Source organism: Tachyglossus aculeatus, chromosome 1 (genome assembly GCF_015852505.1).
Source record: "Tachyglossus aculeatus isolate mTacAcu1 chromosome 1, mTacAcu1.pri, whole genome shotgun sequence".
In the NCBI taxonomy this organism is placed as follows: Eukaryota; Metazoa; Chordata; class Mammalia; order Monotremata; family Tachyglossidae; genus Tachyglossus; species Tachyglossus aculeatus.
Genome location: NC_052066.1, coordinates 125240097 through 125266794, shown reverse-complemented (window position 1 = coordinate 125266794; position 26698 = coordinate 125240097). Strand labels below are relative to the sequence as shown.

The 26698-nt window shown below is 38.5% G+C and overlaps 1 protein-coding gene across 3 annotated transcripts in view; it reads left to right on the top strand.

Annotated features, from left to right (window-relative positions):
- The window catches only part of ADGRB3 (adhesion G protein-coupled receptor B3), a 705027-nt gene that overhangs the window by 534330 nt on the left and 143999 nt on the right, over window positions 1–26698 (top strand). For all 3 annotated transcript variants that reach the window (XM_038748665.1, XM_038748662.1, XM_038748664.1), the window contains exons 18-20: window positions 16577–16703; window positions 18232–18335; window positions 23619–23721. In XM_038748665.1, coding sequence (XP_038604593.1) covers window positions 16577–16703; window positions 18232–18335; window positions 23619–23721 — 334 coding nt within the window. The remainder of the gene's footprint in view (window positions 1–16576; window positions 16704–18231; window positions 18336–23618; window positions 23722–26698) is intronic.

The window sequence follows — 26698 nt, the reverse complement described above, 5'->3', positions numbered from 1 at the left end:
GCATGTGCTAATGTTATTTCATGGCAGTGGGTGGAGAACTTGCATGAGGTGTTTTTGAAAATTGTTCTTCAGGATTTCATGAACCATCATCTTGAGGAATATTAAAATAAATCTTCAGACAGCTGTGCATCCTCCACTCCAATTCTGTCTTTCCTGAAATTTCCTACCTACCACAAGATAATTATGGCTTGGGAAATTTGGGGTCTTGAAGTTACAGATGGAATTGGAAATTTGCCCTATCCACTCTGATGCAGGCGCCATTCCCAACTCCCCAAATTGCATCACATAACAGTCCTTTTATAATAATAATAATAATAATAATAATAATAATTTTGATATTTGTTAAGCACTTACTATGTGCCAAGTACTGTTCTAAGCACTGGGGGAGATACAAGGTAATCAGGTTGTCCCACATGGGGCTCACAGTCTTAATCCCCATTTTCCAGATGAGGTACCTGAGGCACAGAGAATTAAGTGACTTGCCCAAAGTCACACAGCTGGCAATTGGCAGAGCTGGGATTTGAACCCATGACCTCTGACTCCAAAGCCTGTGCTCTTTCCACTGAGCCATGCTGCTTCTCCTTTAGAATGTTTGCAATTTCACCCATCAACTTGTCTGCTCCTTTCTTCCCTCTCTAACTACCACCTTCAACTCGACAAGGTTTCTTCCTCACTGCCTTCAAACATACTCATATATCTCCCATCCTAAAAAAAAAATAATCTCTTCACCCTATAACTTGCCTATCTTGCCTATTTTACTGCCAACTCCTCACCCATATGCTGCTTTTGGCCTGGAATGCCCTCCTTCCTCAAATCCGACAGACACTTTCCTCCAATTCAAAGCTTATTGAAGGCATGTCTCCTCTAGGAAGCCTTCCCTGACTAAGCCCCCCTTTCCTTTTCTCCCACTCCCTTCTTCATTGCCCTGACTTGTTCCTTCTATTCTCTCCCCCTCCAAGCCCCACAGCACTTATGGACATATTTGTAATTTTTTTAAATTAATATCTGTCTCCCCCCTGTAGACCGTAAATTCACTGTGGGCAGGGAAAGTCTGTTTATTATATTGTACTCTCCCAAGCATTTAGTACAGTGCTAAATAAATACAATTGACTCTATCTAGTTATTGCCCCATCTCCCTTCTACCATTCTTCTCTAAACTCCTTCAGTGAGTTGTCTACACCCATTGCCTCCACTTCCTCTCTTCCAGTCTCTCTTGGATCTCCTATCTGGCTTCCGCTCCCTTTGCTCCACAGAAACCTCTATCTTAAAGGTCACCAATTATCTCCTTCTTGCAAAGTCCAATGGCCTCTCCTCCATCCAGTCCATACTTCACTCTGTTACCTGGATCATTTTCTTACAACAACATTCAGTTTATATTTCCCCACTCCTCAAGAACTTCCAGGGATTATCCATGCACCTCTGCATCAAACAGAAACTCCTTACCAGAAGCTTTAAAGCACTCAATCATCTAACCCACTCCTATCCTACCTCACTGATTTACTATTACAACCAACATGCTCACTTCACTCCTCTAATGCCAACCTACTCACTATATCTTTATGTCTATCTCACCACAGACCTCTTGCCCATGTCATCCCTCTGGACTGAAACTCCCTCCCCTTTCATATCTGACAGATTATCCCTCTCCCCACCTTCAGAGCCTTATTAAAATAACATCTCTTCCAAGAGACCTTCCCCAACTAAGCCCCCTTTCCCTCTACTCTTCCCTTCTACATTTCCCGTGCACTTGGTTTTGTACTCTTTATTCATCCCTCCCTCAGCCCCAACACCTATCTACAAATTCATAATTAATTCATATTAATTTATATTGTCTGTTTCTCCTGCTAGATCATGAGCTCCTTGTGGGAAGGGAACATGTCTACCAACACTGTTATACTGTACTCTCCTAGGCACTTAGCACAGTGCTCTGCATAGAGTTAATGCTCAGTAAATGATTTCATGTATATATGTATATTCAATTGTTCATTAAGCAAGATAGGTAAATCCTGATGTACTTGCTCTATCCTTGTTTCTCCTTTCCCCTCCAGTTACTGATAATTTATGTCTCAGTATCTCCCCTATTAGACTTTAAGCCTCTGAAATAAGGGTCTTTCTTTTGTTTCTTGTATGCTTTCCAAAGCATTCAGGTCATTTCTCTTAACACTGTAAGTGCTCTAGAAGTATCACTGATTGATCCATCCTTACCACTAGTGTCCCTTGCTGAAGGGGCACCCCTTATATTGGGATGTCCTACATACATTGCAGAGCCTACAAGTAAATATCTTAGTTTACACTGCAGAAAGAACAGCTGTGGTTAATGCACAAGACACAAAGATACAGTGAAAAGAGAAAAAAATGACTTTATACAATTGCCTAGAAACAACTTGATTTTTTTTACCAAGAAGTAAAGCAATTTTTAGAAAGCCAAGGATTTTCAATATGGAAAATATTAGTGAAATTCCAATTATAGTGTTTCAGAAAACTCACAACATTTTGAAATGAGAATGTTGATGTTTAGCAGCTTGGGGTAATGAATAGAGCAAGGGCCTGGGAATCAGAAGGTCATGGGTTCTAATCCCAGATCCACCACTTGTCTGCTATGTGCCTTTGGGCAAGTCACTTCACTTCTCTGTGCCTCAGTTACCACATCTGTAAAATTAAGACTGAGACTGTAAGCCCCATGTGGGACAGGGACTGTGTCCAACCTGATTTGCTTCTGGACTGTGAGCCCATTGTTGGGCAGGGACCATCTCTATATGTTGCTGACCTGTACTTCCCAAATGCTTAGTACAGTGCTCTGCACACAGTAAGTGCTCAATAAATACGATTGAATGAATGAATGAATTTGCTTGTATCCATCCCAGCACTTAGTACAGTGTTTGGCACATAGTGCTTAACAAATACCATATTTATCTTACACCACAACACAATGGAGGAATCCAACTGTGGTTCAAGATGCCTGGTCAGTGAGGGGCCCCGTGTAAATGGATCTAAATATGGTGAGAATTGCTTTTTATCCATTTAAACTAATGCCCACAGCCAGACAAAAATGACTATACATCCTGTTCTCTGGATTTCTAATGACTGGGGAACACTTTTCTGGCCAGTGGGAACAGAGATTTCTCTTTCCCATATAACCACAAAGCTCACAGAAGGAAACCTAGACCCAGTACAAATCCACACTCTATTGGGTATCATGCACTACCTTTTTGTGGTATTTAAGTGCTTAGTATGTGTCAAGCAGTGTGGCAAGTGCTGTAATAGACCCAAGTTAATTAGTACAATCCCAGTCCCACATGGGGTTCACAGTCTAGAAGGGAGAAAAGGATTTGAATTCCCATTTTACAGTTGAGGAAATTGAGGCACAGAGAAGTTGTGACATGTCCAAGGTCACACAGCAAGCAATTGGTAGAGCTGAGATTAGTAACTTACATCCTCTGACTCTCAGGCCTGTGCTGTTTCCTCTGGGCCACAGTCCTTCCTATTTTAGAATATTATAATGGGATCCCACTCTATTTGAATGCAAATCAATTGGCAGGGAAAAGATAAATGGGATTTTTCAATTCTTTCTCTAAATGAGAGCTTTAGTTGAAAGATGAAGGTCACTTCATCTACTTTTTACTATTGGTACTATTTTATTACTATTTATTATTTGCCTGCTTCACCATTTTCCATATTTAGGAGTCCCTCTTGGTAACTTACTGTCTTCTTCTTGCTCCAATATTCCATGCCGCTCCTCTGTTGCAAGTATCTTTTATGTGAGTTTGGCATTCCAAAATTACATATAATACTGAATGAAAATTTAACTGTAAGCCTTATTAATAGGTAGCCAGTGCAAAATGCATTCATGTAAAACTGGTCAGCATGAAAAAGATTCATTTACTCAGATTTCTTTCTTAAATTTCTAACTTGGTGAGTGCATAACTAGATTGACATTCATCATTCATACTGTGATGGCACCTTATTAATGTGTCTCATAAATAAATATTCTGGGAAAATCAATTTAGGCTGAGCATACAGGACCAATGGAACACAAAACTGAAATAAACAAATTTTTAAATTGGGGGAGGGATATGTTAAACATGACGTTTTCAAACAACCTGGTTAGGATGGTTCACAATTAGATGTGTTTCCTCCCACAGACGTGTCAAATATAATACAAAAATAAAATGGCGAAAAACCATATAAAGCTAAAAGGTAGCAAAACAGATCAATCTGGCAGACAACAAAAGGTATAGGGGTTGCTTTTTTTGATTAAAGGCTTTGCGAAGATAGCTATACCAAGAGTTAGGTTTGAATATAGAGACCTGTTTTCATAAAAAATATTAGCTCATGAAGTGTTTTATAGACAAATAACTCTAGAAGATGACAGTCAACTGTCTATTTTCAAATGATAAAAGTATCAAAAGATCATCTTTCCAGTAACACTATCTTTGAAAGCAAAAAGAGCTTTACAAAATAGAGAAGCAGCATAGTTTAATGGAAAGAGCATAGGCCTGGGGTGTCAGAGGACCTGAATACTCATCTGGTTCTGCCACTTATCTGCTACGGGTCCTAGGGCAGGTCACCTAGCTTCTCTAGGCCTCAGTGTCCTCATCTGTAAAATGGGGTTTAAATCCTACTCCCTCCTACTTAGACCGTGAACTCATGAGGGGGACAGATACTGTGTTTAGCCTGAATATCTCATATCTTCCCCAGTGCTATTTGGCACATAGTAAGCACTTAGTAAATATTGTCATTTTTATTATTGTTGTTGTTGAAATTATAATACACAATATCCCAACTAGATTATTGCATCAGCATCCTTTCTGATCTCCCCACCTTCTGTTTCTCCCCACCTCAGTCTATTCTTCACTCTGCTGCCCAGATTATCTTTCTACAGAAACACTCTGGGCATGTCACCCCCCTCCTCAAAAATCTCCAGTGGTTGCCCATCAACCTTCACATGAAGCAAAACTCCTCACTATTGGTTTCAAAGCTCTCCATCACTCACCCTCTCCTACCTCACCTCCCTTCTCTCCTTCTACAGCCCAGCCCACACAATCTGCTTCTCTGCTGACTTTGCTCCTCACTTTGCCTCGTTCTCGCCTGTCCCGCCATTGACTTCAGGCCAACGTCCTACCCTCTCTCCTCATGTCTGCCAAACTAACTCTCTTCCCCCCTTCAAAGTCCTACTGAGAGCTCACCTCCTCCAGGAGGCCTTCCCAGGCTGAGTCCCCCTTTTCCTCTGCTCCTCCTCCCCTCCCCATTGCCGCACTACCTCCCTCTGCCCTATCCCCTCCCCACCTCACAGCACTTGTGTATATTTGTACATATTATTCTATTTATTTTAATGATGTATTGTATATATATAATTCTATTTATCTATTTTGATGATACTGGTCCCTCTGTTTTGTTGTCTATCTTCCCCTTCTAGACTGAGAGCCCATTGTTGGGTAGGGTTTTGAATTGTACTTTCCAAGCACTTAGTACAGTGCTCTACACACAGTAAGCGCTCAACAAATACAATTGAATGAATGAATAACAATTCCCTAGTTGAAAATATTGCATCCTCTTTGTAACTCATATGATAAAATGAAATCTTGGATACATTACTAATAACTTTAATGATGCATTTGATTGGAAGATTGATTTTACAGGCACGATTTCCAGGACCAATATTTGTGGAAACATTTGAAAGATTCTTCATCCATATTCTAGTCTTTGGCAGTTCATTCTGTTTAGATTTTCAGGGAAATCATGACCTTGCTTTGCAAGTTTCTTGAAATGCCTCTCTTCAGATTGATACCTTCTAAAATAATAATTAAAGCCTAAAGGTCTTAAAAATTAGAAAGAGGGGAAGCTATCAAATTAATAATCAGCCTCACTAATAAATCCCTACAATGTATTTATACACTTTTAGTAAATGATTGTTAGATTACTTTACTAGTGGAGAATATATTATAATAAAAATAAACTCTCCTTCTATGGACCCAAGAATTGTTAATTCATTTCCACAAAACATAACACAGTGGCTTGGCAATGAAAACCTTCACCTTCCTGATGAGTTATAGACACACTGATATTTCTGCATAATTTGAATGCTCCCTCAAAATAAGAACTCTGTTGCTTTAGAATAGAAAATAATGCATAAAAATGCAATTCATTAGGTAGTTGTAAGTTATCTTCCACGGCTCTTTAATTTTCGTTGGAATAGTTTAACAGACCTCTCAAGATATGGAAACCCTTAAGTAAAAATACTGTGAAATTTGATTTCTGGAAACACAAATTTAGAGGGAGATCATTACATTATCCAACAGTGAGAGCAGAGTATTCCATTTACCACTGATAATCAATCCGTCACATCCAGAAGACTTTGGAAAATTGTCTAATGGCAGGAAGTTCCTACTTATCCGGTGTTTCATAGCTGGGATACTATTTACCCAAATTCCATTTCCTTTGCGATGAAACTCCACATACTGTAATTTTATATAATCCTCATGAATTCTTTCTTATTCTCATTGAGTTTGGCAAGCATATCTTTGGAAATAAATAATCTTTAACAAGAATGGCCAATTCAAAATTTTTTTTTATAAACACTTCAGATTTTAACCATTTACATGGGGTTTTTTGCACTCATATACAATATTAGGCAGCGGAATTATTGAGAATTATAGTAAATAACAAATTATAAAATTATCTGTGAAGTTATTGCCACTGGCTCCTTAATAATGTCATCCATAGAAGGAAAAATCTTAAATGAGATCCAGCCTTTCTGAGGTTTGACTAGTGAAGATTCATGATTTTTGCCAGCATGGGGCAGATTTGTCAATGTGCCACCTGTGGCACCAAATTATTGCCAAAACTCTTTTTTTTAATGTTCTCTCACATTTGAAACTGGAACCCTTCTGGGTGAGTGAACAGCCAAGCTACCATACATGGAATTTCACCATACTGCACCATAAAAATGATTTGAGCTTCATGAATTCATTTTGTAAGATACAAACTGCAATTTAAAAAATGCAAATACCTTAATGTATTCTTAATGGAATATATATTTTCTCCTGAAAAGTTGACATAACATTTCGTCTCCACTCTCCTCTCTACCCCAATCCCCAAATTTTCCACTCTAGGCCAAATATTAAAAGATCTACTGGAAAGTTCATCACTGAGTGCCATTACTCAATTAGCCTGCTCTTTTCCTTGTTCCTGTTCCCAATTCTAAAGGGGGTGGGGGAATTACATCATTGGATCATTCAGCTTTATAAGATTTAAAATGGGGGCTCTATACCTCATTGATTCAAATTGCACCAGCCTGAAAATTAGTTACCAGTCTAGTCGCACATTTCTTTTGCCAAAAGAAAGGATTAAATATTTTACGAGGTAGAGGTTTGAAACTGTCATGATTTTCTATGCTTCTAGACCAACCAGTATAATAAGATTTGTAATTATTTTCTGTCTGCAGTCCCAAACTTTATTTTAGCAATAATCCCATACTTAGCCTAAAAGTTCCCTGACTTTTCATTAAACACAGTCTAATACTGCAACTTACCAATTCTTTGTGCACTGTGGACCCAATGAGGTGTGGTTAAATGTAATGCATATTGATTATAGTGAGATTTTAAAATATAGAAGGCAATTTTTTTGAAGTTTAAAATATTCTTCATAATGATCTTATGCTTCTCTCATGCACTCCTTATATTAAAATACCCAGGTCCCCAGGTCACTCCCTTCAAAGCCCCACTCAAATACAGACTTAGCAGATGAGAAAGTAGGGATCTTTGATTCTCTCTGTTTTACTTCTATCATTAAAAATACGAATGTAACAATTTTACTAAAGTAACTGGCTTGAAATATTTCAGGTTGAACTGCTTATGCCCTTCCATCCAATCCAACTCAAACATTTCTATCAAACATTCTCCTTTCCCCTCTTTACCTGCTCTTTTCAAGACTCTTACTATTCTCATGACCCCCATATCACAAATTACAAAAGAAAAAGTCTCCATTTGAGTATTAATGAACCTCAAACACTCTGGGGATGGGTCACACAAGGATGGCTCAGTACGTTTGCTCTAGTCATTTGGTTTCCATATTGCCACTGCCAATTTCAAAGTTCTTAGAACTCACCCAAGACCCCCTTGAATCTTCAATCCCTTTCTTGAGAAGTACTATTTTGACCTTATTTTTTAATCTTCCCCCTGCCCCAGCTCTTCCATTTTCTCTGCAACCCTTTACAGTAGCATAATATTTGAGGCACCACTGTGAGCAAAACCACTGTTACTAACACTGGGAAAGAATACACAGATCAGAATTAGTCATGGTCCCTGGCTCCAAGGGACTCACAATCTTAAAAATAAAATATATATGGTGGGGTCAGGGGTGGTCATAATGGAGATGGTGACAGGCACGCAAGGAAAGATCAATCAATGCACTGCACTGTACTAACTACTTGGTCGAGTACAATACAACAGAATTGGTAGACATGGTCCTTGACCACAAGTAGATTACCATCTAGAGGGGGAGAAAGATGAAACAATAATACACAAAAACTATATAAGATGGGGACAATGGTTAATATAAGAAGGGCATGCTATTGAGTTTCAGGCTCCTTTGTGGTTCAGTCCATTAGTGATAATAGTCACAGCTGTAGCTCTCCCAACCTTTTAAAAGAACTCAGGTTGTTACTCTTTCTCACCCTACTGGCTGGCATCCTGATGTATGGGCTGGACAGCCTGTCTCCTACACTACAAGGTTATCTGAGTAGACACAGTCCCCATCCCAAAAAGGGTCACAATCATCCCGATTTCACACATAAGGAAACTGAGGCCCATAAAGTATAACGTCACATGCAAGCTGGTACTCAGTCCATGCTCTTTCACTAAGCCACTTATGATATTTTTATTCTGCTGATTGTCGCTTGTATCAAGTTCAGGGTGTACTATACATGAAACGGTAATGTTGCTTTTGGTACATACATGCATCCAAGTGTCACATGTAATATATATTTACATTTAGTCATATACCCGCAATCTATTAAATGCTGCTATGCTTTAGGATCTAATAAGACACCTAACAGCTGGTGTTAAACTGCATTTCTGATCCACCAGGAAACACTTCCAACCTAACATATTGTGAATATCATCACAAGATCTGGAGCTTCAAACACAAGACATGCAAATAAAAACTGATTTGCACAATCAACAGGACACTATAGATTGACAGTGAGCTGGGCAGTATAAAAAAGAGGTTATATATCAGCCTGCTCCATTGAAATCCTACATACAACCAAATATGTGTGTTTGCAACATAGAACTAAATGTGCATGTATAAAGTGGTGGAGGGTTTGAATGTTCTATATGCTTGTAGGTATAGCTCTATGGCAAAAGGCATATCCAGCTCCTGAAGGCATTTCATTCATATTACCTGTGAGCCACACATCATATGAAGCGTGGCTCAGTGGAAAGAGCATGGGCTTTGGAGTCAGAGGCCATGGGTTCAAATTCTGACTCTGGGCAAGTCACTTAACTTCTCTGTGCCTCAGTTCCCTCATCTGTAAAAATGGGCATGAAGACTATGAACCCCCCGTGGGACAACCTGATCACTTTGTACACCCTGCACTTAGAACAGTGTTTGGCACATAGTAAGCACTTAATAATTGCCATCATTATTATTATTATTGTATGGCAAGACAGTATCACCAATGGTGAAATCTTGGAAAAAATTCAGGTTTCTACAACTGAGGCAATGCTTCTTACAACCCAATTTCTCTGGGTGACACTTGTGAGGAAATGGAGGGCTGCTGGTTACCCAAGCAGCTGAAATAAGTCCTTTGCAAACAGAGCAGAATATTATAAGCACATGCTAAAAGCTCATCGTTTTCTCATATATTGACCCCAACTCCTTTCTGCCTGGTTTTCCTGTGTCCTGCATGTCCTTTCCATCTATAAAGCCTTTCTAAAATCACATCTCCTCCAGCAGGCCTTTCCCTGATTAATCTATTTCCCTAACCGATTTCCCCATGCTGTCATTTATGTCTACCTCCCCCTCTAGACTGTAAGCTCATTATGGGCAGGGAATGTGTCTGCTAATTTTGTTGTATTGTACTCTTCCAAATGCTTAGAACAGAGCTCTGCACATAGTAAGCACTCAATAAATACCACTGATTGATTGATCACCAAAGTGCAGTTGGGGATTTAACCTTCCCACTGGAACAAATAGTCTCTTATGCTAGATTTACCTCTGGATACTCGCACTACTCCCTTCAGGGCCTTTCACCAAGCCTGGGGAGGTAACTGGTGGCTGATGCTGCTTTTTTTATCACCATCCTTGGGACAGAGGATAGGCTGGGGTAGGGGAGGATGAGACAGGAGATTCCAGACCATTTTCCCTACTTTTTCCTTTGCTGCTTTGGAGTAGCCCTGTTTATGTCATGGCACATCATCTTCAAACATAAAAGATAGCTAATCTAGCTGTTCATCTGGGTAAATATGCCCAATTTACTTGACCTAAAGGAAGAGAATTTCAGTATGACATTAAAAATTCTGAATTCTAAAAAGTATCTTGTGAGTGCAGTTTTAGAACAGGACTTTTCATGGGTATGCACGACTTGGGTTACTGTAGGCTTGGGTTACTGCTATTTGTACTGAACAGTTCCTTCTCCTATCCTCTTAAATCTGTTTAGACCACCAAAAAATGGCTTCACCCTCCCCCCCGCCACCTCCCCACTTCTTCTTCTGTGTATGCATTGTCTCCAGCTATTTGCAGTTTAACTGTGGTTTTGTTCCCTGAAGTGTAAACCAAACCCTACTTTTTGGGTGGTGGGGGGGAGTTCTCAAGGAAGAAACCCACTTTTAGATAATCTTGAATTCCAAATTAATGAGGTCTGAATTAATGGGCCTTTATGGTATGTTTGAGTGAGACTATATGTGCATGCATATATGTGTATTTTATATATGAAGGGAGAAAGAGAGACTGGAAATGAGAATGTAAATATAATGTGGGCCAAAAACTTTCCATTGTAAAAATTTAATGACAGTATACATCTTTTAGAAAGAGAAGCAGAAGTATTTTGTCATCATGTTTTCAAATTTTAATTTTATTAAATTGAATCAATTTAAAGTCAACAGAAGATAAGTGACTTCTGAATTATCAACACCTTACCAACAAGATGGCTGTTGCTATGTAACAGAAGAACACATTACAAAATCTAATTGCTTCGCACATGTCTACAGGATATTTCCATGAAAAACAGGGTATAGCTGATGAACAGAACAAACTAGCATTCGTAAACTAAATTTTTACATGGTCGTGGACGTTAGGTTTAAAATACAAGAATATTTACAGTTAGCAGGACAATATTCTGTTCATTTAACTTTGAAATAAAAGTAATAGTAAATATGTATAGCTGTATTTCAGATGCTTAATGGAACAATACCCTCAGTATGGACTTGCCAAATCTTGAGATTTACAAAAAAAAACAGTTATAATCAAAATTAGGAACATCCATCCTCAATTTCAATCCATCATATTTATTGAGCACTTACTGTGTGCAAGGCACTGTACTAAGCATTTGATTTGCACAATAAAATTCCACATTGTGAAATTAATTCTTAGCAATAGCCATATGTTATCTTGTAACATTATAGGCTTGTAAATGTGAATCACCCAGTCATATAGGTTTTTTCCAGTGCATGTCACTTCCTAGGAGTAAACCAGACTCATTGCCAGTGGTTTAACTCTTTAAGACCATTTTGAGAAATAATAAAAGACTTAGAATTGCTGCTGTTAGGTGGACACTTGAACTTTTAATAAATTGCACACTAGTGACTTGAGTCAAATAAATAGTCTTTTAGAATGCTTAAACCCCAATACAGGGACAATCTAGTTGACTGGGAAAAGAAGAGATGTGTTGATTAGATTAACAAAGTGTGGAAGTGCCTGATTTTAAGTGCATTTCAAGGGTGAAATCACTACTTGGAATTGCTCTGATGTGACTGTTCCATGGACTCATACTACCATTTTTTATTAAAATACATCAATGCTTTAATAATAATAATAATGGCATTTATTAAGTGCTTACTATGTGCAAAGCACTGTTCTAAGCGCTGGGGAGGTTACAAGGTGATCAGGTTGTCCCACAGGGGGGCCTCACAGTCTTCATCCCCATTTTACAGATGAGGTCACTGAGGCACAGAGAAGTTAAATGACTTGCCCAAAGTCACACAGCTGACAGTGGGCAGAGCCGGGATTTGAACCCATGACCTCTGACTCCAAAGCCCGTGCTCTTTCCACTGAGCTACGCTGCTTCTGCTTTACAGAATGTTTTCCTCTGTCAATTGTAGCACTCAAAAAAAGTGTTCACATAGTGCTCCTCGGTTTCATGCTTCAAGCTTTGTATGCAGTTTTTGATCAGGAGTCCAGATGGCACCAATTATTGGTCAAGTAGATATAAACCAACTCCAAATGCTGCTTTTCAGAATGCTGCCCTACTCTGGCATTATGCTATGATATGATGGCACACCCAGACCTATCCTGCCCTCTGGCTTTACCTGCACCAGATTCCAAAGACCTTGTTCCAGCTTCCTCTTTGAAAATATTACCATCACCATCAATTGTATTTATTGTCACCTTGAGTTTGCTCCCATCAATGTCCCAGGAGCTGCTTGGGGAGTTCTGAGTCTCCTGTGTCCAAATTCCTCTTTTCTGGTCCAGCCACATATTGTGTGATGGAGCACAACACTAAGCTCTCGTTTCCCCTATTCATCGATTCTGGGTCACCATCTGTACCTCTTGAGCACTTGATATTCACCCCACCTCCAGGTCCAAAGCATTCATGTGCGTATCCTTATCTTCTATCATTCCACTATCTGTACTTTATTTTAATGTCTGTGTACCATGTTAGACTGTAAGGTCCTTGTAGACAGGGATCGTGTCTACCAACTCTACTGAAGCACGTAGTATGATACTGTGCACAGAGTAAGTACTCAAGTTAATACCCTCATTTGATTGATTGATAATAACACTGTATAGTCAGGGTCAGGACTATCAAAAAGCTGCTTGTATTGCCAAGAGTTCAAACCTGGGCTTTACTCTCTGAGACATGGAGAGCCACAACCTTGGGCATACAGCCAAGGAATGTCTTGCCACTGCCCAGTACTGAGACTGAGTTGCTCTGCAACTGATATATTGAACTCTGGAGCAAGACACTGTATGTTTCTATACTATATCATTGCAGTAATGGAAATGAGCTCAAGCATAATCTCAGGCCCTAAAAAAATCCAGGCAGGCCTAAAATGGATTTACTGTCTCTCTCTTTTCTATTTTATTTTTGCTAAGATTTCTTGAGAATTTGTTTTTGGGAAGTGAAGCTGATTATATGCTTGTGTTGTCTTAGACTAGTGATCCAGGAATGGGGAGGAGGAGGATGTGTGAAGGAAGCATATTGGCCTGATTGGTTACTGTGATACTTAAAATAATAAGTATAATTTTCAGACACATCACACAATATGGTTTATGGAAAAACTTTGCTTATTGTGGTATTTGACATAGTTTATATGATAAATTGTATTCCATATAGTCTAAAATGATTAAATGCATTTTAATTTGCTAGATATTAGAGATTCTCCTTGAAAATCAATAGAACATGAACTTCAAAGATTTGGAAGGATTTTGCAGAATAGGAACATTCTATAATGAAAATAAAGCTATGAAACAGTACAATAATGGGCTTATCATGTAAATATGTATACATGATAAAATCACTGCATTACAAGATGTTCTAGCCGATTTTTAAGAAAACCCAAGGAATTCAAAATAAAGACTCGGAAATGGTACTGACACCATTTAAACTTACACAAAACAAAAGTTGAAAGACATTTTTCATCTTCTTTTGGTTTTATACAGTTTAAGATCTGTAAAGGATTATGTGAATTCTGAGAATGGATCCTGCAATTAGTGCATTTGTGTAAGGGGGTATTTTGAAGACCCAATTTGTGTGATGACTTTTAAAGAGTATTATGAATATATTCCTATGGGTGTATATTTTTCTTATATTCATTCATTCGTTCGATCACATTTATTGAGCACTTACTGTGTGCAGAGCACTGTACTAAGCGCTTGGGAAGTACAAGTTGGCAACATAAATTACCAAATCTGTGTAGTTTTTTGTTTTTTTCAAAACTCCATTAGTGGTTACATCTTCACTCTTACCTGGAACTCCTTTCCCATTCACATCTATCAGACCCCAGCAAAACTCTACAAAAAGCATTCTTCTACCTTGAGGCCTTTCCTCACTAATCTCTTATCTCCCCACCCCATTTATCCCGGCTTTGCACTTGAGTCCTTATACCCAAGTCACTTAGGTACTCACTCCACCCATCTCCTCACAGCACTTTAGTACATAGCTTTATAATAAGATGCTTCCTCTATCTGTAATTTATTTTAGTGTTTATCTGCTTTGCTTAGCTGTAAACTCCTTGAGGGGAGGATTCATGTCTAGTAATTCTATTTCATCTTACCATATACTTAGTGCAGTTGTGTGTAGAGTAAATGGTCAATAAATATTTTTAACTAGTTATAACAAAATGCGCAGATCTTTGCAGTAACTATTATTCTGATTGAAGCTTCATGAATTGCGCTGGATTAAATTTTCCTTTCACCATGAATAACATGGCCCTTCTGTTTAAAGCTTGTCAGTTTCTCTTGACTATATCTTTCTTCTTTAATATTTAATCAGCTGAGATAAATGCATTTCATTTGGTTTTAACTGTATGTCTCAATATGTTAAGAGGCAAGGAGACAAATAAAATATATTGATAAGCTGCAGGGTCCAAAGGGAATCGAGATTTATTTCTGTTTAAATTGAAAACAGAACGTTTTCTCTCTGAGAAAAAGTTTATAAGGGAATGTGGTTTCTTGAGAGAAGCAGCCCATCAGGGACCAATGATGGTGGTGATGTTTAGGAGTCTAAAAAGAGTTGAGTGTGAGTTGGTGTGTTTTGAGACTTGCTTGATGATTTTTTAGGAATAGTTCATATCTGCCTTTTGCTACTTGCGACTTTGAGAGTGTTTAAGAAAATTGTGTGTAGATTTCCTAACACTGACTGAAAAATGTTAGTTACAAGAGGCTAGTGTAAGAGAATGTGACTGATGTTCTAAAACCCGACTTGAGGCTATTTGCTCCAGTCTTAGAAAGTTGTGGTTTATAAAAGCTGCTCAGAAATAGCTTATGAGCCTATTTTATCCCACTAGCTTTAGGCGACCACCGATAGACGAGGTGACACAAAGGTTCCTATCAAAATTATCATTCAGACACTTATTTTCCCCTTCTTGATATTTTATACTCATTTTAACCAATTTAAGGATGGGGTTAAAATCTGAAAGAAATTTAAATCGGTTAATACTGCTAGCTGGATTGTCTCTACGCAGCTAACTCCTAGACACGAGGAAGGGGGAAAAAATCAGTTGGTGCAGTCAGTTTATGCCACGTGTAATGATAACAGTTGATTAGTGCAAACTGATCCCTTTTCCCCCACTCCTTTTTAGAAATGATCCCCTTACTAATGTTCAGATGGGGCGTGGGGGAGAGGAGCAAGGGGAAGAAGGATCCGTGCGGGGGAATAGAGGGGGTGTTTTTTTTTTTCTTCTGCACAAAGAAAACGTAGGTTGCTACCATTTTTATTGTTCTACTGGGGTGGGAAAGAGACCGTGCTTTAGCATATTGAATCTCCAACTGAAATGGATCGAACCGGAGGGTTTGGGGGCTTTCTTTTGAGGGAAGGGGGTGGAAGGAATCCCTCCCAGTGATTCCACTGGCTTGGGGTTAGACCGATGCTGCCGCTTCCCTGGGGGAGGGAGAGGGGGTGGAGACAGGGATGAAAGGGGCCGCAGGGGCGAGGTAAGCTTGGTGGAATCTGGAGAGGAGGTCCAACGCGTTTCCTCTGCGGGGAGGGCTCTGCTAAAGCCCAGCCCCTTCCCAAGCCAAGGCAGGGGCAACAAGAGTTGGAGTCTTCGGATGCCCCCGCTGCTGCTCCCGCCCGTTTCAAGGGGGAAATTTTCAGGGCGACTCTTGCCAAGGGAGGTGGGGGGGGGGGAAAGGACCCACAAAAACAACCACCAGCAGGAAGGATCCGCTGTCGCCTCAGGAACCATGTCACCTTTAGACAATCCTCCCAGGGAAGCCTGCGTTTAAAAAATCAGCCTTCAAAAAAAATAAATAAATCCGGGACGGGCTTCAGAACCGGTAGGAGGAAAGCTCTTTAGGCGGTGAGGGTTTGAAGTGATCTGATGATCCCTAAGAAGTAGATGCCTGAGCGCTGGGGCTGGAAGGGGATTGCTGCTGGTCTGGTCCAGGCTTCAGCACTTGGAGCGCTGGACAGCTCCCGCACGCTGCACATCCTTCCTCCCGGGCCCATTTCGCTTGACAACCGAAGATGCATCTAAATCGCGTCCTGTTCGACAACAAGTAGATCTCTCCCGTCCGGGGACTACAGTAGACCTGGCTCTCAATTAAGCTTCATTTTCATCCCACGGAATTGGCCTTGAGGCGTAATTATCCCCCCTTTTTCCTCCCTCCCCCCCCCCCCCTCCTCCCTCTGCAGGAACGAATCTCTGGGAACCTGGTCCACCCAGGGATGTAAAACTGTGCTTACCGATGCATCCCATACGAAATGCTTATGTGATCGTCTCTCTACCTTCGCCATTTTGGCTCAGCAACCTAGAGAAATAGTAAGTAACAAAGGGAAAACACGGTTGCGACGCAGAGGCAGGGAGATGCTGCCGGGGGCTTCTCCGGGGAACTGCGTTTGAGAGGGGGGATGTGAAATATTGCAGGATGGTCAGATGTGGTTGTAGCTGGCTTAGAGAGAGGAATGGCAGTTGGTGTGATAGAACTAAATCCTACTCAGTTTTCTGCCAGCTAACTGGGAATTTCTGCATAAAAGATTCAAGAAAAGTCTTGTCTTTTTCATGCTACTGCGCTGTACACTTTCAAATCGCGTAATTGCCACTCGAACATTTTTATGGAATTAAAGCTTTGAAGAAGAATTTATAAGGCTTTACAGGGGATTGAGAACCATAGACACTGTAGCTAAATACATTGCAGATCTGCATTGGATCCTCTCAGTACAGGTTTTGTGGGTGGTCTGCTTGGCACCTTGTTTAAAAAAATCAAGTTTTCAAGAAGCAGAAAATGCATGACTCTCTGTGAGTATGAAGATCTGTAGAAATAGTTTACCAAGCATACAGACCTGAGGTAATGCTTATGAGAAAAATAATTTGCTGATCTTCTGTGCCATCAGAAATAATTTCCAGCAGTAAGCTACTGAAACAATGATTCAAATAATGTGACTTTTCATCCTATAATCTGGCCTAAGTATATAGCTTAGTCTTTATCTCTTGCTTAGATGATAAAATATATCCTGACTAAATTCAGAGGGCTTCCAGGGATTTTTAAATGACATATTGGCATTTCCTACAATATCCTTTCAAACTTTCTGTCCTAAAAATATCTGATGATGTTATTCAGTGTCGTAATAATGTCTAAACAAAGGAAGCAATTAGATAAGAGGAAAGGATGATGCCTTTTGCATTTTAATTAAATGGACACATTTTAATTAAAATGCTTATTTTTCAAGGTCACGTACTTTGTAAGTTAGTGCAAATGAATTTTCCTTGGTATGCAAATTGTGTATATATTTATGTTCCCAGCAGCAATGTTCCTTTTAGGTGCTCACAGGCCAGGGGAAATTAAATGAGAGAATATTTGATTTAGGACAGACAAAGTTCAAAGTTTCTAGAAGTCAGAAAGTTTGGTAAATGTGTAGGGAATCTGAATCAGATTTTGAATAAATGGAGTACTATTGCTAGGTAAAGAAAGCTCTTATTTTGGGGAGCTTCTCACAGACTATTTGAAAACAAACAGCTACTGAATTAATTTCAGCTGGAGAACACCAGAATATTAAACATCTACCACCAACTTGTAGTTTCTATACTCTCTTTTGGAAAATATTTAGGTAGATAGAAAATAACAATCAAGGAATTCAATGCTTCATGGCCTTTACCACCTTACAGTGAGAGACTGGAATTAGTTGTTTTAGAAATGAAGAACAAAGTGGTTCTGTGGGTGACTGCATGATCAACTAGATTATCTCTTTTAACATTGCTTATATTGTAGTAAATGCTGCATATTTTGTGTTTTGACATTTTAATTCCTTGAAGAATGTTTTTCTTCAAAGCTTGTTGTTGTTACCCACAGATCATGGAATCATCTGGTACCCCTTCAGTAACGCTAATAGTAGGCAGTGGTCTTTCTTGCTTGGCCTTGATCACTCTAGCAGTTGTCTATGCAGCACTATGGAGGTATGTAATTGATTTCTTATGCTTGAATGGAAATGCATGGTTGTTCAGAGGTAAATTAGGAGCTACGATAACCATGAGATGTTTCCTGTCTTCTTTATTTAGTCAGTGCAAAACCCTAACAAAAATAGTTATTGTTGTGATTGAGCTGTAATTCACCTGAGTGGGTTAACTGACATTATAACACAATAATTGGCTTCCTATCCCTTTTTTCTCAGTACTACCGATACGGAACTTTTAATGCGTCGTGGTACCACTAATACACATCTTACTGTTTTTCCATGAAGCGAAGTGATGTTACATCTTATGGTTGAGGCCCATTTGTTGTTTGCCTTCCTCTCACTTTCAGAGGAGTATGCAAAATGGGAATTATAAATTACATGTGCAACCCAAGACCAGATATCTTGAACTGCCAAATTCCTAAATACCAAAGATATGCTTCTGTAAGGCCCTGTTAATGATATCCTCTACCCGAGTTGTTAAAAGGCATTAGTAGTCATTACTGGTCACATAGTTGTTCACGTTTCCTTCTCCCTATCAAATATATAGGTTAAAAAAGAAAGCTAATGAAGAAACAAAATCAAAAGTCATTAAGAGAATGTTTCATACTCTCTACAAAAATGACATAGTCACTTCTTCAAGATACTTTTGAAGGGTAATTTCTTCAATAAGGATTCTCCACTAAGGACTGAACATATGAGTGAGAAAAGCAGCTGTGAGCTGTGATATCATGTATTATCACTAAATCGTTCTTGTTACAAAGTTGTTACACCCAAACTGGTGGGAAGATGAAATCATAGGTCATTTGAAATTCCCTTGTTTTGAACTTTACAACCCATTTGTAATGAATTTGGAACTGCTGGATATTGACAGTGTGACTGTTATGTGACTAACTCTAAATGCACTGTTGAGTGCTGACACCACTAAGAAAAATGCAAAAGAGGACTTTACCCTGCCCCTGAGACTTGTATTCTAATAAAAACACAAGCTACTTTTATCAGCTTTATTTTCCCCTTTTCTGAGAAGGGAAGTTCATTTGGCAGAGATGCACTAATGAGGACACAAGACTAGAGACCACAAGGACAATGTGTTCTTGATAGTCAAAATTGTTCTTTTTGTCACAGTTGGCATTCTGCCTTCTTTGGAAGACTTGTAATTACACTCAGTTTCCCCAGAATGTGCGTGTTTAGTATATGTTTTGACAAAACACTGTTAGGGCGTTTTGAAGCATTCTTCCAACAAGACATAGTCATCTGGATAGAATAGAGTGTGATGTCGGAAGGAACAGTTGGGCGCATGTGCACAGATTTGGACACAGCCTGTGAGCTATTGTGTGAGTTTTCCTTAATGAGTGCTGAGTCAGGAATGTGACTCTTACATTATAGATGAACTGACTCTGTGTTTGGTAGCTATATGGGACAACTGCTCTGTCCCAGTGTATTGATTCTAAAGTAATGAAAACATATTTTAGGGCAACTAAGGAAATACATAGGCACAGTGAATAAAAAGAAATATAGAGTCAATGAGTTAATATTTAATTTATAGCCCTTTAGACCATTGAATGATTATTAGTACAAATTATACAGCAAAAGGTAAGTACTCAAATATGATTGATCCACTTTATTCAAATAATTCAGTAAAAGAAAACACACACACAAGTGATAGACCGTGGTCTTGCAGAGGATCTGGCAGAGGAGAAGGTGATATTAGGTATACCAAAATATTATAAAACCATATGTATTTCCTATGTTTGTAATTCTTGAGCCAAGGGTTATCTTATTTTCATATTTCAAGGTCTGATTAGTGAAGATAAATAATTGAATTTGTTTTAACTGCTATTGAGAAAGGAACATGGTGGCTCAGGACACAAGTGAACTTGCTGAGTTTTAGGGAGGGAAATCCTTAAGAGAAGCTTCTCAAAGATTAATCAGAACATTTTTACCCTTTACACCTACAGACTGAGCATCCCATTTTGCTACTGCATATCATTTAACTCATTTCTCAAAGGTTTCGGTTCAAGAGTATTTTTAGTTATAATTTTATAATGTGAAACTTTAGAAAATTTTATTTTGGATCTGCTACTATATATTAATGATATATTCTTATTTTAAAGAGGGTAAGTCATCCATCTGATTAGTTTGTCATGCAATTCTTCTCAAAATGTTCTTTACTATTTTTGCAAGCTTGCATTATGTCAAGATTCAGTCCAAAACACTAATCTGGCCATTTCACAGAAATACTGTTCTTCTGGAAAAGTACCAGGAAAAAAGTACTAAAAAGTTAACTGTGGAAAAATTACTTTCACATAATGAATTTGAAAGATGACTTTTATATCAATTCTTTGAGGCAGATTTCTTTAACTATTTAACACTGCTACTTAGCACTGCAGGGCTACATCAGTGTTTAGGCTAAATCCCTTGTGTGGGATTTAATACAATGTACCTGATACAGATTAAGACATGCTGTTTCAGGTATGAGTGGAGGTGGTTTATTTAGTTTACAGAGCACATGCTGTTCTTCTGTGATTTGCTACTGAATGTCATATAGGAGAAAAAAACAAGATTTGTCCCATTCTGCCTCATCTGGAAGATCCCTCAAATATAGTTTACCTGTCCCACTGTAGCAGAAGCTGAAATAATATTTATTAGGAGTGTGCTGTATGCAAAGCACTGTGCCAAATTCTGGGAAAAAATACAAGGGTCAGGTCCCTAAAAGGCTTATGATTACAGAATATGTAGGGTCAAAGAATGTTGGACAGAGACATCTAAGGAAAATAAAATAATAAAACAGTAACACAACATAAAAGAGAAATACATAAAAGATAAATACAAGAGCAGTGATATACTTACTGTGGGCAGGGAATGTGTCTACCAACTCTGTTAAATTATACTCTCCCAAGTGGTTAATACAGTGCTCTGAACAAAATAACTACTCAAATATGATTGATAAACTGATTGACATTATGACTACAACCTAACCTGCACACTTCATTCTTCTCACTGTTCCTCAATCACATGGTTTTCAGCACTGGTCCCTTGCATGCATTTCCCCCTAGACTTGGAGCTCACTTGGAGCCCTTATATCTGAAAGACCACCTCTCTTATCATCTTCAAAATCCACTTAAAATCACATCTCCCCAAACAGGTCTTTCTTGATTAACCCCTCACTTCCCTGTCTAAGCCCTCCTTTCTTCATTCCCTTTGTACTGGGGTATGTTCCCCTTAAGCACTTTGATATTCACCCTCTACCAGTCTCACAGTGCTTTTCAATATGGACATCTGTAATCCATCAGTAAGATTTATTGAGCACTTACTGCATGCAGAGCACTGTTCCAAGCACTTGGGAGAATTGATAGTTGATAGACACATTCCCTGCCCACAGTGAGCTTAAATAAATCTACTGGATTTATTTTAATTTGATATATTTTAGTTGATTTATGTAATTCATTTTAGTGTCTGTCTCCTGCATTAGTCTGTCAACTACTTATGGGCAGGTGTTGCATAAACCTACAATTTTGTATTGTACTTTTCCAAGTGTTTAGTACAGTGCTCAGCACATGGTAAGGGCTCAGTAAATACCATTCATTGATTGATTCCTCCTGACACAGAATCAGCAGCCACAGCAGAGAGTAGGGAGGTCAAGGTCGTGCTGGAGTGCTCATTCCCTGTGGCTGTGGCTTTCTAGTGTTCTAAAGTTGTAAAAGCACATCTCTGAGTGTCAGTGGAGTGGAGAGGATACTTCATGTGCTTCAGGGATCAACAAGCTCCAACTCCAAGCGGGAAGGGAGTGAGTGATGTCTCAGCAGCTCACTTTTCCAGCGTTAATGGATTAACTACGTCCCAGATGCTCCTTGGGTGGTACTGTGAGGACAGACCATACATTGTAAGCTCCCCTGAAGACTGTAACCTCCTTGTAAACAGGAATTATGTATACCAAATCCATTGTATTGTAATCAGTCAATTGTATTTATTGAGCACCTACTGTGTGCGTAGCGCTATATTAAGCACTTGGGCAAGTAAAATATAACAGAGTTGGTAGACACATTCCTGCCTTCAATGAGCTCATAGTCTAGAAGATGAGCAAACAGTGCTCTGCCATGGTAAGCACTCAATAAATGCTTTTAACTACTGATTTAAAAGGGATGTTCTGCAGGCTGCAGGGCATTGGTAGGCCACAGATCCACTGACAAGCAAGGGTGTGAGGTCCTGGCCGCCCTCTAAACAGTGGATTTCATGTCCCTGAGCAGGTATCTCTCAGGGTCTCCCCGTCCTTAGTTTCTGGCTCATTATAGCTCCACAGGCCTATCTTGTTCTTCAGCTGGAAGATATTATCAGGTTTAGGAATTGGAAATTCTGACACTGAGGCAAACTTCCCACAGGTTTTCAGCATCACATCCTGGTACAAGGTGTTCCACATCCACTCCCACATTGGAGTGGAAAGATAAATAGTGTATCACATGTGAATTCCTGACAATCTTATTATTTGGTTCAATATATAAATGTCTATGAATTACCATACTGAATTTCATGGTGTGTTATGAAATGAAGCTTGTTTCTTATTTTAGAACACATCTCTGAAAGAACTGTATAACTTGGCCAAATAGAACTATTTCATTCAATCGTATTTATTGAGCGCTTACTGTGTGCAGAGCACTGTACTAAGCGCTTGGGAAGTACAAGTTGGTAACATTACATACTATTTGTATGTAATAATGATATGATATTCAAAACTATGTTAATTCAATGAATTTAGTGAATCGTGTAAATCCATGAACTGGGGTTATAAGATATCTGGAGGGTTTTTCTTCTGTTTTGTTCTCTTATGCAATATATATTATCAAATATCTTTACATTCCCAGAGTATTAAATCTGTTAATATTAATAATGCTTGATATTAAGTATTAATATTTTCAAGATTATGAATCATAATCATTTTTATCGATATTGCTTGCCCTGGGAGAGCACTAATATCTGTTGATGAAAGTTCTGATAAAACCCTTTGCATCAGTACATCCCTTCCTACAGTATGTTATGGCAAATTTCAACCTATTTTAAAATATTTCCTAACGTGCCACGATAAAACATTGCAAGTCTGAGTCTCCAAGAATCAGTTCCATTGAATAACACCTTGTGGCTTTAAAAATATTTTATTTCATATGGCTTTTTAAACTGGTTCATTTAAATTTTGTAAAAGTTCATGTAGAGTTGCACAGGATGAGAAGTGAGATTTTTTTATTTGAATTTTAAATAGTTTATACAATTGATAATTGTCTCTATCTTTGCACAGGTACATCCGCTCTGAGAGGTCAATCATTCTAATTAACTTCTGCCTATCTATCATATCATCAAATATCCTTATCCTAGTTGGACAAACTCAGACACATAATAAGGTATGATTATTAATTTATCTGACATATTGGGTGACTATCCATGTTCTAATTCAAAATATGAATGTTTAATCACAGAAAGAGAGTTTTGGGCTAAATATATATAAAAAAGGAAACTGTCAATTGGTTTCCCCTTTCCTACTTGAGGAAAAAGTGTTTCTGTGGTGAGAGAGAAAGTATGATTTAAGTGTGTGTTGTAGTGGGAAGGTGGGAGGGTATTAAACTCTATATCAAGGCTCCAAGAGTTCAAAGACTGAAACATTAAAAGCAAACATTCTGGCTAATTATCCCTAGTCATAATAGGATTGCCATCTCAGTTTTTGTCTTCCTAGTTTATATACTGAAACTCACGTAACTAATTTCAAGTCCAAATCACAGTGAAGTCAACTCAATGTGGATTAGGGCTGTTAGAGATAAAGTTCCACCTCGGTTTGTCAGGTGTATCCTTTTTTTGTTTTTTTTTTTAGAAATAGTTCAAGAAAACATAATTCTGGCTCAACCAATAGTGTCACTAATCAAATATAAAATCATTTTCTGTGGAGCCCAGAAACTCAAGATTTATATTCACTGAGAGCCCTCTCTGAGACTGAATCACTACATACATCTTTTCCAAGATCTTGTGCCAGCATTCCTCTCTCTCTGAGGCATTCTAGGTACCCTCTCTAAGAAACATAGACCAGTTGCCTCTTATTAATTTAAACCAAAGTAATTGATTATACTCTGTATCTACAAATGAAAACTCTTACATGTAGGACTCAAATGAGAAAATACATCGTTTCTGATTTTGCAGTTTCCAAATTTTTGAACATCTTGACTAATAGTAGTGCAGCCTAATGAAAAGAGCATGGGCCTAGGTGTCAGAGGATCTATGTTCTAATCCCTGGCTTTGCTAGTTGTCTGCCGTGTGATCATAGTTGTCACCTAACTTCTCTGTGCCTCAGTTCCCTCACAAGCAAAATACAGATTCAGTACTTGTGTTCCCTCTAAGTTGTGAGTCCCATGTGGGACCTCATTATCTTTACCCCAGAGCTTAGTACAGTGCTTGGCACATAGTAAGAGCTTAACAAAAACCACAATTATTATTCTTTTTCAAGTTTTGGAAGCAAATAAATAAGTTAGGTTAAATGCTCTTTGCATATTAGACAATCCACTTTGTCCATGTGAGGGTCTATTTTTATCTGATTAAGCGGTTAAGTATGAAAGTATTTGTGGAGTATGATTATGAACATTATATTTAGAGATGGACACCTAGAGTTCTTCATGATATTATGAACCAAATTGTAAAAACTCAGAATACCTCAAAATGTTAACTGTTTAATGCTGTGGCAAATATGGAAAAGATCTCCATTTAAGATCTGAATAGTTGATAAAGGATGTAGATTATTCATCTTGGTTCTCTTGAGGTATTCCCTCAGTCCACATTGCAAGTTTATGCTGATGTTACGCTGACTGAGTATGGATCAAATGCACCATAAGACTGGACATGTCCTTCCTAATCATTTCTATGGGGAGTTTTGACCAGACAAAATTGGTATCTTTGATCACTGTAGACCTGTTTCTTGCCCCTTCTGATTCATGCCAGAAAGGGCTAGATCATCTGAAGTGATTTTAATCCATAATTTAAATTTTTGATAATGAAAAGAGCACAAATTGGGTTGTTCTTGTTTTTCTAGGCAGTGTTCATTTGGCACATCTACATAGGAAAATCTTATGAACCCTGTTAAATAGAACAGGGGAATTTCTAAGTAGGAAAGTGATTACTGAATGAACAAATTACAAAACAGTAGCCTAGCACTTAAGCTCACCTTCTGATAGCATTTTCCAAAGGAAGAACTTCCCACCAGTCCACTTCCTCAGGGTTGCCATAAATGAGAATCAAGTGCATGTAACATTTGTCTGTTATACCATGTGACAAAAATTGAAAGAAAGAAAAATCTGAGAGTATGTGAGTATGTGAAGTTTAGACTATGGGGTTACTGACTTCTCATTTCTTTCTGTGAGCGTAATTTCCCAAACCAGTTATCGTACATTTTTCCAACTTTGTTAAATGGACTCCTCGGAGGGCCCCAGAGTCAGTAAGGCTATCTACCAGATATTCACAGATAAAAGCATCTGATATTGGTGTTCAAAATGCATTCTTTTATCTTATCAAAATGTTTAGTGATGACCTTGCTTCATCTCTTGTGCTTGTTTTTGAATATAGAGGGGAGTAAAAGCACTGTATTAAACATTTTGTAGAGTAAAAGAGGATTACATGACATGATCCTGGCCTTCGAGGAGCTAGCAGAGACAGACAATAAAGCGACTGAGATATGTATGTGACTTGAACTGTTGTGGCATTCATTAGCTGAAAAGTAAAGAATTGAGGTGTAATATTTTACACAATTTCAAAATGTGAATTTAATAATAACATACTTCAGTATATTTTGAACCCTCATAAACTAGAATTTACCTTTGACCTCTATTGATTGTTGAATTTTAAATAATGTTCTTATCTGGGATCATTCTAAATTTATAAATGATTTTCCTTATTCATTAGTGCAATTCCTGATGTATACATGCAAATAGTGCATAATTTGTGATGGTTTTAACTACACTGTAGATATTTCCTTAAGCTAAAATCTTCTTTATTTTCAGCTGAGCCAAGTAATTCAAATAATTGCACCAAGCAGTAATTCCCTAGTCCAAATTGATTAAGGTTCCTGTAATACCAGGGTCGTCAGTATTCCATGCTCATTTGGGGAAGTTTTTCCCAGATAGAGGCCCTGGATATTATTATATTTAGAGCCCCTGAAATAGCAGAGGAACCTGATGGGTTCATGATCCAGTCCTGAGCTGTCTCTGTCTCCAACTGATGGACATTGCTTCCCATGAAATACACCTAGAACTTCCATTTAGGATAGGAGATGAAATAGTAATGGTAATTTTACTGAAGCTCAAGATAAAATCATAATCAGGTTAAGGTCAAAGGAGCATGACA